Source organism: Sphaeramia orbicularis, chromosome 5, assembly GCF_902148855.1.
Source record: "Sphaeramia orbicularis chromosome 5, fSphaOr1.1, whole genome shotgun sequence".
Lineage (NCBI taxonomy): Eukaryota > Metazoa > Chordata > Actinopteri > Kurtiformes > Apogonidae > Sphaeramia > Sphaeramia orbicularis.
The window spans coordinates 58666973-58681655 of NC_043961.1; the positions used below are offsets into that span (position 1 = coordinate 58666973).

General features: G+C 37.3%; 1 protein-coding gene across 3 annotated transcripts in view; it reads left to right on the forward strand.

Moving 5' to 3' along the window:
- Positions 1-14683, forward strand: part of rnf123 (ring finger protein 123) — a 276643-nt gene that overhangs the window by 218470 nt on the left and 43490 nt on the right. For all 3 annotated transcript variants that reach the window (XM_030134087.1, XM_030134086.1, XM_030134088.1), the window contains one exon: positions 983-1077. In XM_030134087.1, the coding sequence (XP_029989947.1) occupies positions 983-1077 (95 nt within the window). The remainder of the gene's footprint in view (positions 1-982; positions 1078-14683) is intronic.

Here is a 14683-nt window from a genome sequence, read left to right on the forward strand (position 1 = left end):
ATAACCTCCTTGGCGGAGGTAATAAAATCCATGAATATATAAGATAACAGCTTTGAATAGCTGTCCACTATAGTCACCACTATGCATGAAAGGGTTAACTTGGCATTTAGTGTGTTGTACTTAAAATAGCAATTCCATTCAAATCAAATATTTAAGTTTAATACACTCAAGTTTTCATTACTCATTACTTAAATTTTTTAAGGCAGCTGGTTTCCTCAAATTTTTTAAGTAAACTCAACTTATGCGGTCTTACAGTGCAGTTTTTTGCTCTGTCTGAATGAGTCACAGGTAAAAATGCTGCTGAACGTTTTGTCATATGGTTTGATTCCATCTGTAGAAAATAACCTTGGAGTGCCCAACGGTGTGTGTGATGGTCGCAGTTGATTCCAAAGAGGCTTTTTCTGAATAGGATCCGATACAGTATGTAAACTAAAGATTGAATGCTGGATCATCTGCTTGCTCTGTGGCTTAAAAATGTAATTGGATCACAGTGACACACTTCTTTATTTCACATTTTCCTTTGTGGTTTATTTTTGACCGTCGCGCTGTAACAGGATCACTGAATTGGAGCATGTTTCCCAGATGCCATTTGTAGGTACCGGCCTTTCACAGACCCTGGATCAGCCTCGGTATCATCTTACATAGTGATTACACCATCATCGCACACCCTGGGTTGGTTTCCCAGATATGGATTTACACTTTCCTCTTTTGTTGAATCATGTTTATTGGTTTCTTCCGTCGAAAACAACGTTTGTCCCGCCTTTCCATTACGCTTGATCTGTAGCCCAGACAATTTTATAGTGTTTGGGGTTGTCTTTTTAGATGACTCATTGCGTTTATACCACACATCAGGTTTCAAAGTCTTTATGTGAATTTGAGTTTTGCTCAGAGAAGATAATGCCATAATAATATCACCAATCATGACTGCCAGACTTTGCATTAACGTCGCTGTGTGCTCTTCTTTGTGTATTTCTACTTACAGACACAGACTACATCAGCGAAGAGGAAAAACAGAAGGTGGAGCTGATGTTGGCGTTTCTTACAGAGGAATCCAAACAGGCTGCAGCGAGCACAGCTGTAAGTATCTAGAAAAATTGCTCCATTTTCACTAAACTCCTGATATTTTCATAGCTTCATCTGGCCTGAACATTGCCCTGGTTTTCTGCCAAATACACGCGCGATAACGTAAATTTGCCTCGACTTTCTCGGTGTGCCTTTTTGTTTTATAAAGTAGGCTGTTTCTTACAGTTGAAATGTTCTTTTTTAGCGTCACTGTGGGAGTAAATGCTGGGTGAGCGGGGTAATTGTTATGGTGTGTTTCATGTTTTATTTAGGCTTTGTGATCAGAATCTCAAACTTGCACTACCAGAGCCAATGAATTCCCATGCATTGTTATCGTTAAGTCATAAATTAAATGTTCTTAAGTTGTAAAATTGCAAAACAGAGTATTGTTTGTTTGTCTAGATCAGTGGTTTCCAATCTTTTTTGTCTCGTGACCCCATTTTAACATCACAAATTTCTGGCGACCCCAGACATTCAAAAGGGAGACTTTTTTTTTTTTTTTTTTTGCTAAAATTAGTTTGTTTTTGACCATGTAATAGTTTACTATAGTATGCTGCAAATGAACGTTAATTTTAGATGATGTTTAGTCTATATAATGTATACTATTGTGGACAGAGGCAGTAAATCCAGGTGTAGATTACTGCACAAAGTGAGAATTTGATTTTCCTTGGTCAGGATATGTATGTTGTGTGACTTGCATTTGCATTATTTATGTGGGCTATTTTTTTTAGTTTTGCTTTGTAAATAACACAAACCCTCTTGCACACAGGCGTACATGTCACTAACCACATTATACACTTTAGATCCGTTACACTGATTCATACCACGAATACCTGTCATTGTTTGATAATATATGCTAAGGATTTTTGCTTTAAATTCTCAATTAAGACTTTGAAATCCTGAAATCTTTCATGTCCACAGTGAGTAAAACAAAAGTAAAGATTTTCATTAAATTTTATTTTGAAAAATCACCTTTTCAGTCTCAGTTCTGCTGCTCAACATCACAGCAGTACACAGTTATACGCCTGACACTGCTTAACTCATAAGGACCCAGTGTGACATTGGTGGCAGTTCCCAAAGGAATTTTTCTCTATATTTAACCATCCTTAAGTGGTTTATCACCATTTATTGTAACATTATCTTCTGTATTTTGTATTTTTTTCAGTGAAAATCAGCTATTTTCCAACATTTAATTCACTGATCATGCAGATGTTCATGAAAGTTTATATCAGTGGTTTCCAACCTTTTTTGGCTCGTGACCTCATTTTAACATCACAAATTTCTGGCGACCCCAGACATTCAAAACAGACTTTTTTTTTGCTCAAATTAATTTGTTTTTGATCAAGTAGTAGTTTGCTATAGTATGTTGCAAATAAACGCTAATTTTAGACAACATTTATTCAGTATAATGTATATTATTATGGATGGAGGCAGTAAAGCCAGGTGTAGATTACTGCACAAAGTGAGAATTTGATTTTCCTTGGTCAGGATATGGACAGTCAGTCCAGCTGTGATTTACAAGGAGGACAATTAATACTGAACAAACAAGAACTCAAACTATGAATTATGAAAGAGCTGCAGCATCTGAAACTGACAACAATGAACATTTGACAGATAAACAGAACCACAGTGCTTCAGCCTCAGAGTTTGTCATGTCTTTTATGGATTGTGATTTTTTTATTTATTTATTTATTTATTTGCACATCATAAAACAGCAAGAGAAAAATTAAAAAACAGCAACATTCAAACAAGTAACATCATTCTGCAGGAGAGGATAGAAGCCAAACAAGGCTTATGTGAATACCTCCCTTTAAATTAAAAATACGATATAACTGAAATAATAAACTAAAGTAAAAACAATAAAAATACAAATCAAATTACAAATTATTAAATACAAATCAAATGCTTTACAGCCTTACATTTTTTCATAAATTACAGTCCTTTTCAGATGCTTTTTAAATAATGATAAAGAAGATGTTGGCTGAAGTTCAGGTCGTAGATTATTCCAAAGATGTGGTCCACGATATTTTAGAGAATACTGATTGACAGAAGTTCGGCAGTACGGAAGATAAAATTTGCTTGAATATCATGTAGGATAATTAATTGTCTCTCTCAACTTACCATATGTTTTTATTACCTACACCAGGAGGTATTGTGATCACTTTGCTTTGTGTGTTTGTTTTTTAGCAACTTTACAGGAAAACTATTCCAACCATTTTTACCAAATTTTACCCACAGATAGGCCTAGGCCCTGGGACCAACCCATTAAATTTTGGGCCAAGTAGGCCAAAGTTCAAGGTCACAACAAGCTCACAAAATCTCAGATTTTCCTGTCTCTCGTCATTGAGCAATTTTCAAAAATTTATTAAAAAAAAAAAAAAAATTTCAGAACGACTCTGATTAGCTTCCAATTTCATACACCAGTAGCTTAGAACAATATCTTGTATCTGGCACAAAATTGTCCACATCCGCTGTGGAATGTGGACTCTGTGGACATTTACATTTAACATTGAAAATGCCATTTACCACACATTTTTCATTATAACTCAACTAATATTGATTGGAATTTAATATCATTTGACATACACATGACTGGTACCAAGCTTCAACTTTGTACGAAATATTGTTCCGCTCCATTTCTTTTCCGTTCCACTCTGTTGACTTTTATTTTTTATGCACCATTTTCAAAAAATCAAAAAAATGTAATTTGTGAAATATCATTATGAAATTTGTTTTGCACATAAATAGTCGATCCACACATGTACACCATTCGGGGTGCTTGGCAGAGGTTTGCATTCTCTGAACTCTTATTATTATTATTTTTTTTTTTTTTTTTTAACAATTACTAGAAATTTCAGGCGACCCCATTTGAATTCCACACAACCCTGAGGTTGAAAACCACTGGTCTAGATCTTGAAGACAGTCCTCAGATGTAGCCCCCCAGCTGAAGAGGGCAAAACGCCAGAATAAAAGTTGGACATTTCACTTCCAAGTACAAGTTAAACAGAGTGAGTTCAGTGATATTGAAGTTGACAGCTCGGACATACTGATCCCATTGCCCTTGAAAGGGGACCTGCAGAGCACGATGACCAGGAGAAACTTAGTTCCTCCTCTTATCTGTCCTGGTCTTCCTGTCTGCAGTGGAAACCTGATCGTTTACTCTCCCTTCAGACTCCACCACAGAGCTAAACAGGCCAGAGAAATGATCTATTATTCATTAGGGAAAGGAGGGAGAGGAGAGAGGGAGCGACAAGTGGATGGAGGAGAAGGAGCAAACTTCCATAAATCACTTTTTCACTTTGTCGTGTTTCCAATAGCACTGGATCAAATTTGTAAATGAACTTGTACAGAAGTTCTGCAGCTGATTCTAAGCAGACTTTGTGCATTGTCTGTTATATAATAGAACTCTGTAAAAGCATATTCAGTCGGAGGAATGTGAAGGAAATCGAGGTTGAGAAAGAAAAAATGCACTACAGCGGCTGATCGAGTCTTAAGTGCAGCGAGCGAGCCTAAGGTGCATTTCCACAAACCCACTAATGGTTCTGTTGGAGAGAAGATATAGTCTCTCCCTTTACTTTACTGGATGTAGGAAATTACATTCTCTCTAATGTAAAGTTTCGTCACGTGATTGGAAAGTATTCATAATTCGGATTATGCTGACTAAGTAACAGGATGCGGGATCCGAGCCAGCTGTAAATCCATCCGTGCACAGAGGCTGATGAATTTGTATTAACCTTTTCATTTAATTTTGTCCTGTACTGTCCATGTTTTAAGAAAGCTGCGAGCTCAATCAGATTTTGCCAAGCTGAATGTGCTCTCATGCAAGGGAGTGTACAGTTGCACTGATATGTCAGAATTAAATTATGTATTGAGTAGTTACTGCAATTACTAAAAACATCACTGTAAAGCTTAATGTTCCAGCCATCATAATGAATAATGCAGCATTTCCGTAAGGGAGTTTCAAATGCAGTCCAGATACACAACAGATGTGTTTCTGTTATTGTTGTTGAAACACTGGTCTACAATTTTTTTTAGAAATGATTTGCTTCAGAGATTAAATGTGCTAAATATTACGTATTTTAATAAGATTAATTGGAAAATAAATGACAAAAGCGCCGGTTTGCTGATGTTTTCAAGGTATATGATTAAGTGTTATTACACATATATATTGGTTTATGTACATTTATATAATAGTTTTATAAATCTTCCACTAAATAGAACCTGTAAAGTGAATGTATTCTAATGTGCAGACAGTGTTCTGAAGTAGATCTTGTAGCTCTGAGACAAATATTCCTTTTGAGTCAAACCCATTCTCTCCTTAATTCTTGAATTTCACATTTTGACCCAAGGCTGTATCTTGGAAAGTTCAGCCAACCAGCATTTTTGACTTGATTTTTCTTTATCAGTGACTCTCGTGGTAAAATTTCCTTACTTTTATTCTGGAAGCATTTTCCTTGTAGACCAGTGTAATTGCAGTGGGTTTTTTTTTTTTAAAGGAGTGATATTTTGCTTTTTTAAATGAAATTCTTTATTTTCAAACATTTCCCTGTGATCTACATAAACTGTAAATACTCTGCTTGGGTCTGAGTTCTTCATTAATTCAACTCCACAGATCCATCTTCAACCCTATTTCTGAGTAATGACACCAGAAAGGTGGTTTGGAGCGCTGGCTCTTTAAATCCAAATGAGCTACTTCAGGCCCCACCCCCTCCAGGTTGTTGACCGTGCTTTCTTTCCCGTTCAACCGCTTGAGTTCATTAATACAACCAGCAACAGAAAATTTTAGGTAATCGGCTCGAAGTTTGGAAATATTTTCAGTTTTTACTACAACCGCTGCTGCTGACAAACAATTATGTCGTACTCGGGGAAATGTTCGTCTGAAGTCTGGACCTTATATGTGCAAATTTCATGACGTAACTACTCATAAAACGTAACGAATTAAGCAGGAATTAAAACTAGTTGTAGAAATCCACTCGATTTTTGCAGCAATGAATGTAAAGATAGCTTTGCAGCACCTGGAGGGTTCAAATTCAAACTGTATGAACTATTCGGGTCCAAATACACAAAGAAATGAACCACAGATGAATAAAAGTGGGTTTAGACAAATATGAGCCCTTTAAGTGAAGTGAAGAGAAAATACTGATATCTGGCATTAGACTGTACAGCTGTGTCTGAGCTTCCCTTTCATAGATTATTATGCACCTTTACTTTTTTATCCAACTGATATTTTAAACATGTATCAGTTAAAGCTGCGTATGACTTTTGTCACCAATTTTTCATTAAATCTGTAAAACCCCAGTCGTAGCCTAAGTATCATGAATCCATAAGTCTTTCCCTAATTACTCACCTGAAAACAGAGCCGGAGACAAACTCAGAGATCGAGCAGAATTCAAGCCACATAAAGTGTTTATTCATACACAAAATAAACACTGAGTAGACATCTGCAGAAACAACTGACTTTTCGCTCTGGGAGACCACTTTTATTGGACCAAAAGTAGGTTGGGTTTTAGGTATAAACCAAACCCCTACGTTCCCTTTTTATCATATTTTGAACATTAATCTAGTCCCGTCAGAAGCCCTCCTTTTTAGCTCGTCTCCGACAGGGTATGGTCTTTTCGGTGTCTGTCAGGATTGGTCAAAACATATACATATGCAACTAATTCCCAGTATTTAATTATCATATATAAGTATGTAACTTTTTCCCGGAAAAAGTAAAGTACTACCCAGAATGTTCAAAAATTCCCACTCTCGTGTACTTCTTTTGTACACCACGTTTTCCGAAACTTTCCATGAGCTCACATGTTCTTTCTGCCTGCCCCGTTTTGTAACTTTGCATAAATTCACGTGTTCTTTTGATGGCTACACGTGTTTGTTCTTTTGTGCGTCTCCCAGGAAAAAAAAGTCAACGACTCTGTTACAACCATCGCATTACACTGAAATTTAACTTCTGGCATGCAAATGAATACTTTTGAATACAAAATGAATATTTTGAACATAAAATGAATACTTTTGAATATAAAATGAATACTTTTGAATATAAAATTAATACTTTTGAATATAAAATTAATACTTTTGAACCTAAAATGAATACTTTTGAATAGAAAATGAATACTTTTGAACATAAAATTAATACTTTTGAATATAAAATGAATACTTTTGAATATAAAATAATACTTTTGAATATAAAATGAATACTTTTGAACCTAAAATGAATACTTTTGAACATAAAATGAATACTTTTGAATATAAAATTAATACTTTTGAATATAAAATTAATACTTTTGAATATAAAATTAATACTTTTGATTATAAAATGAATACTTTGATTAAAATACTGGTTGCCAATACATTTGATTAACCCTTTCATGCGTAGTGGTCACTACAGTGGACAGCTATTCTACAATGTAATTTAAGCTGACCTTCTATAACAGTACCTGCATAATATCTGCATGAGTGAATATAAAGGCAAGGAAATAAAATGTTATTAATATTTAACCCATAAAGACCCAGCACTTCTTTGATGGGAGTTCCCAAATGATTTTTTCTCTCTATTTAACCTTTCTTAAGTATTTATCACCATTTATTATTATATTATCCTCTGTATTTAGCATTTTTTCAGCGTAAAGTAGGTATTTTATTATATTTAATCTGTTGATCATGTTGATGTTTATTAAAACTCAGAGTGAATTCAAAGGTTATTAAATCAGAAAGAGGGAAAACAGAAAAATAGTGACTTTTTCAGTAAATCTATCATTAATTAAGTGTCTCCATCCACTGTCATTCATCCAACTCCATGGGTTTTTATTAGTGAATCAATGTTGTAGAAGATGGAGGTGTTTCCACGGTAACTACAGAGCCTCTGAACGTCCAAATGGGTCATATCTGATGACCATGAAAAGATGACGAACTGTTTTCTACACTAATTATTTACATTTTCATGGAGTTAAAAAATGTCCAGCCAAGTGGACATTTTTTTAATTCCAAGAAAAATAGGTTCATCAAAAAAAAAAAATTCAGTTGCATTGTTTTTTTCATGCCTAAAGAGGAATAAAATCACTCAAGAAAAAACTAAGGTTCTCATAATTCATGCATAAAGGGTTAAATACTGATTTCTAACACCACACAACCTGTAAGTCTGTAAAGGTGCTGTCCAGTATGTAGTATGTGACATTTGTGTGTTTATATGAATTCTGTCATTTACACAGAGCTCAGTTTTCAGGCTGTTATGACGTAACAAGACAGTTGTGAGCTACCAGCACAAAGCAGACACAAATTTGACATAAACACACACACACACACACATCTGCCAGACTGAATGTCTAAAACAGTCCTAATTTACCTTATTTAGTGTTCAAGAAAGAAGTTCATTGTGTAGGTAAGACGTAAAAATGCAGAAGCAGTAGGAGACAGTAAGTGTTCCTGCCTGGTGTGTGTCTTCTGTCAGACAGCGTAACGATTCCTGACGCTGCTGCAGATGCCACCTTCAGCTGCCTGCGTGTTATTAAATCATTAGACTGTTTGAAAAGCTGTCGGATCGGTTAGGCGCTCGTGTCTGATTGCGCTTTTGTGCAAATGTTTCCATAGACAATTATGATCTTTGCCCACCTTCAAGCGCACAGTTATTCCATAACACTGTACGCACTAAAGTCCACATGCATATACACCTTGGTCTGCACTTTTCTGTTTGCCTGCGTTTGCCAAGACAACAGCTTGGGATGTCACGGCAACCACATCCACAGCGGCAGGCATTTTAAAGCTCCAATGATTTTCTTCTAAATGGAGTAAGGGAGGAGGTGGCGGGGGGGGGGGGGGGGGGGGGGAACGATGTACGTGGCAGATAAGGAGTAGAGAAGACAAGCAGAGTATGCCATGTGTGAGTTTGCGTCCTGTTTGTACACGTGGCGGTAGAGGAAGGCTCGGTAAACAGGTGTCTGATGACTACCAATGTGTTTGACCTTTCCGTTAAATCTGCTTGGCTTTACAGCTGGCCACCGCTCAGGTCCGCACTGCATGTTCCAGCCGATTGAATTACATCAATAGAGTCAGCCGTCATCGCGATTCGCGTCTTAAAATCCGGTTGAAATGCTGATTAGTGTTTAAAATGACTTCTCAATTTCTCATTTATTTTTCACATCGTATTCTCCCTTGAAAAAGATGATTCAATAAGTCGATGGCGTGACCTCTACCTCAGTCAGAAGGCCATTAGTGGAGTGTCAGCTCTTATTTTCACCTCTTGACAGTGCAGTGCTCAGGTCCTATCACCTCCCCCATCAAAACATGACACTGGGAAACAGGATTTGAACTCAGAGGGGAGTGCAAGAATGCCTGTCGCTGCTCTTACCTGCCTGTATGTCACTTGTCACATTTTAGCTTCAATCGGAGCATCTGGCACTGTAACATTTGGAGAGTTTGATTATTTTCTCAATCGTTTGCAGTATATAAAAACATTTCATCAGAAGGACTTGTTTATTTATTTAGGGTCCCCATTAGTTATTGTTCCACTGTAACTTCTTCCTGAGGTTCACACAAAAAAAGACAAATATTACTGAGAACAAAATGACAATAAATGAAAAACAGAAGTGCAATATTTAGGTGAAACACCAATTAATATGACAAAAACAAAGGAAACAAGATATTTGAACATTACATTATTGCAAGTGACTAATGATAATCTTACATAAGAGTGGACTATTTAACTCGTACACAATTTAGAATCACATCAAACAAGCTTAAAAACAACAACATAATTACCCCCAAAGGGGAGGCAAGGGGTATTGTTTTTGGTTCGGTTTGTTTGTTTCTATGTTTAACACTCTAACAGCAAAACTACTGGTTGAATTCTTTAAAATGTCTTTAAAAACATCAATTTTGTTTCAATTTACTTCAAACTTTGCACTTATTTAGAGGCAATTGATATGCTGACATCAGCACACGCACATACATGATGACATCAGCTGGATCAATGCCAAAAGAAGTTACAATAGCTGCAAAGGGTGGGGTTTGTTGTGCCTGGAACCACTTGTTTGTTTGTTTGTTTGTTTACACTTTAGTGGCAAAACTACTGGTTGAATTAATACCAAATTGGGTTTATAGACTGGCAGTGACCCAGAATGGATCTTGTTGCATTTTAGTAAAAGAAGGTCAAAGTTCAAATTTTTTATGACTTCTTAATATTTTCCCATTTACTTCTAACCACAGGTTCTGGATGTGCTGTACCGCATTTGTCCAGCAGTCACCGCCAAAGCATTCTGGGCATAGCAACGGGATTGTAAGGCTATTGTATTCCAAAATTACTAATATCTCCCAAAATACTGGTCCTATCAACTTGCCATTTTCACTAGTCTGGTCCTTGACCAAAAATACATAAGTATGACAAACTGTAGCAGTTTAGCTCTGAACAGATTGTGTGTGAATCCAGAGACACACACATATGCACCACTCAGAGGCCACTTGACTTTTATAATATAGATGGGCAAAATATGTGTGAGGGGCAGGGTTTGTTGTGCCTGGCACCACTCGTCAAAATATGGATTTGATACTTGGTATAGCAGAGGCGATTTCTCACAGACTGCAAGGGAAGCTCAGCTTCCCCTAAAATTACAAAAATTAAATGGTTAAATCTGTTCGGTTGTGTTGACATTTCATTGACTACAAATGTGTTAGAACACGTTCATCTCACAGACGAGTTCGTTCAGAATCAGCTTTATCACAAATCATCGGACTCGGTGTTGTTCACTTCTCCTCCATTCCCGTGTCTGTGTTTTCTCATTCAATCTCTGCTCAGTGCATTTGTCCGTAGACGCTCAGCGTCCATGCACTTCAGTGGGACTGAGTGGAACTGGTTTTTCATTGCCTCAAAACTGGATGGTAATTGGATAAATGCCACGATGTTGTCCCGCCCCCGGACACTCCGCATCTCTGGAGGTGAATGGAGCGGTGGGCGGAGCTCGGCCGGGCTGGATGCTGGGCTTCCACGTGCTGATTGGAGGATCGATTGAAAGGCTGAATCCCGTTTGATTGACAGCTGTTTTGAGATCTACTCCTTCACTGACACAGTTCAGTTAATACCGTCGCGCATTCTGCTGTGAAATCGAGAGAGAAACCACTATGAAAATACTTGTTCATTTCTTACACTGTAAATACACAAATCACAAGGAATGGAGGGCCGAATTTATGTTTAAATAATTTGACAATTTTTTTTGATGTAAGCCGACAATGAGCTTCCCCTGTCTGAAAGACGAGCAGCCACCACTGTGGTACAGTGATGCTAATTTACAATGTTTACTCAACAAAATCACTTTTCCTTCACAGTCACATACACACTAAACTGAGCTGATTTCTTTCTGAGTAATTGCATTGTTTTAAGTTTTTTGTTTTTGTTTGTTTTGTTAATGGTGGTAGTTTTTGTAGGTTAGCACAGTCCTGTACTGTACAGTACTGTCTTTCTACCATAAAGCCATATCTTATATCTGTGTACATGATGTGTGTATTAATTAAGAATATAGATAAGAATCATAATACTTGAAAGAGTGAAAAAGACCTTTGCAGTCTCTTAGATTCCAAATTGACTATTCATCAGCCAGCAAAATCTATAGATATGACTATAGACCAAAAGAGGCCGAAAATTAATCAACTATCTAAATATTTGCTAATTACTTTTTCTGATTGACTTATTAATGTGTAAGGAAAGCAGAAATTAAATGCGAGCCACACATTAACTTTTGCCCCTTGTTTCCCTGCAGCAGGATTGTCACTAAACCTTATCATGTATTCTCACTGGGTCCAAATAAATATAAGATAAAACAGAATTATGCACAAAGAGAGGATAAAAGTACATGCTTTTCACTTAAATGGCACAAACCCCACAAAAAAAACAAATATTTTGGTCAAGGAAATCAACAGTGAATAGTTCAACATCACAAATAGAAGATTTTAATGTGTTATGATTCCCTTTGCAGTGTAAAATTGCAGAAAACCAAAAAGGAAAATAAACACAAAGACACACGACACAGAGGAAATGACTTTTCATTAGTGGATTGTTTCATAGTCAGTTTGTGTGCGTCATGATTTCTGCTCAAACCAGATTCAGATTGCAGCGTTTAAAATTAGTTCAGAGAAATGGAATTAACTTCAAAAGCTGTCACCGTCGCTATCACGGTATTCTCGTCACACAGAAATCCCAAAAGTGCAGGTCTTTTTTTTTCTTTTCCACCCATACTTCTTTGACTGAGCTTATTAAAGAAATATGAAATCAGAAAATTACACTGGCTGAGTGTGAATGAGGCTCATTTTTGGTAAGAAACGGGGGAGAGAAGCTACGCCACTGTTATTAAGTCAGCGCCCTCCATCAAAGGCGTTTCATTAAATCGGGTTCATGACAGATTCAGACAGCTCTACAATAAAGCCTGACATCTCTTTTCACGCAACCGCCACCGCTGCTGCAGCACTGACAAACCGTTTACCCCAACATCCTGCATGAATTTATATTTACACGCCACAGCCTTGTTGTTAATCTTAGAACCAAGGGGCCAATCAGGACGGCTGCCCATTATTTGAGATCAAGTAAAAATATGCGACGGGGGAGGAGGAGGATGTAAGTCAGCCAGGTATTAATTTTTGCACTTTTCTCGGCAGCTTGTTTCCCTTTTGTCCTTATCTTTTGTTCACTCTTCATGGAATTTGACCAATAGGTGACCGTTCCAACTCAGATATCTTCTGTTCTGCATAATTAGAGATTGCTATGGAAAGTTCAGAGCATTTATTACGGGTTTCAAAGGCTGAAAGTGGGCAGAGATGAAAGCAACAGACAAGAAAGATAAATTAAAATACTTAAAAATCAAAATACAGTCTTACTTTTATAGTATTTTTTGGTGCTAGATTGTATGCTAATTACCTCCGCCAAGGAACAGCGGAGGTTAAGTTTTCATCGGGGTTTGTTTGTCTGTTTGTTTGTTAGCAAGATAACTCCAAATGTATGGACAAATTTTGATGAAATTTTGATACTGGCACAAGGAAAAAAATGATTAAATTTTGGTGTTGATTTGGGGGGGGGACTGTACAGCATTATGGCCATTTTTTCCACGTCCCGCAAATTGAGACGATGTCCCACATGTGATTGGTTCTGGCTCTCCACAGTGCAGGACAGTCGTCTTTCTCCAAACATGTTTTTCATTTTATAGCGGAGACAGCGCTATCACTATTGGCTGTGTCCGCTGTCAATCAACCAATATACACGTGGGGTCAGGAGTCCATCAACCTGTCACCGGCGTCCTCCTGAGCTCCGCCCACTGACACACAAAAAAACAAAGGACAAAGCCTCAGACACCAGCATGCAAATATTGGCAGAAATCATGGAAACTCCGCGCAAGAAAAGAAGATGCAACTACAGAAAAGAATGGAAAATGTTTATACATGAGTGAAAGGGGGATGAGTTACAGAGGGTACTCTGCGAACTATGTCGAACTTATTTCTCTATCACACATGGAGGCGAGTACAACTTGAAGCGACACTGTCTGTGTGTGATGTTTGGGTAGATTTGATCCATATTCCCTTTTGCCTGTTTTTAAGTTTGGAGTTTGAACTGAGAGACTTGAGGCGACAAAATATGCTTTTGTTCAGTATGTAGATATTTGTTTTTTGACAAAATTCCACAGGATATTTACTTCATCTTATTCTATTTTTATTACTGTGTTCGAATGCTAAATGTTTGACTGTTCTGTGTTCGGATGCACAAAGGTTTTTGGTCCAAGTAATTGTAGGTTGGCTGGAAGTGGAAACAGCTGTTCTAATGTTGTCAGTTAGGCCTTTTTGTTTTATTGCACATAGATTAGTTTACCTTTGAGGGTTGAGAACATGTACTCAAATAAAAAAAAGCTGATTTTCTAAAACTATTTAATTACAATATTCAAAACTTGAGGTTTCTTTTTTGAGTTTTTAACAAGTAGATTTTTTTGTTTTGTTTTTACAAGTAAAAAAAGTTGTTGAAATCTGTGCAAAAAATAAATGCCCAGTGCAGGAATATGCATACTGTGTGCAACCAAATCAAAATTTTTTTCATATTTATAAGCTCGACAATAAGATGCACATTGTTTAAAAATCTAGACTTTGTTCCAGCATTACCGTTACATGTCCCACATTGTCCCATACAAACACACTCCTTGTCCCACATGTGCACTGATCTGCCTTGGCGGATAAAAACTGAACTAAACTAGAAAAGCTCAGTGCTTTTGTAGTTTCAGAACGCAAAACACAATCACAAATATTATACTGGTTTCTTGGGGCACTGCTACCAGTTGTGGACCCCAGGGAAGGTAAACGTCGTGGGCCCTTCAGAAAAGACAGTTGGTAGAGCGGGTCGTCCAATGACCGAAGGGTTGGTGGTTCAAATCCTGGCTCTGACTGTCCACGTGTCAAATTGTCCTTGGGCAAGACACTGAACTCTACATTACACCCAGTAGGGCCTGGCAGCGCCTTGCATGGCAGCAGCCGCCCACTGGCATGTACAGGGGTTGGACAAAATAATGGAAACACCTTCACCTCAAGATGATAATGCCCCAATCCATACAGCTAGAACTGTTAAAGAATGGCATGAGGAACATTCTAATGAAGTTGAGCATCTCGT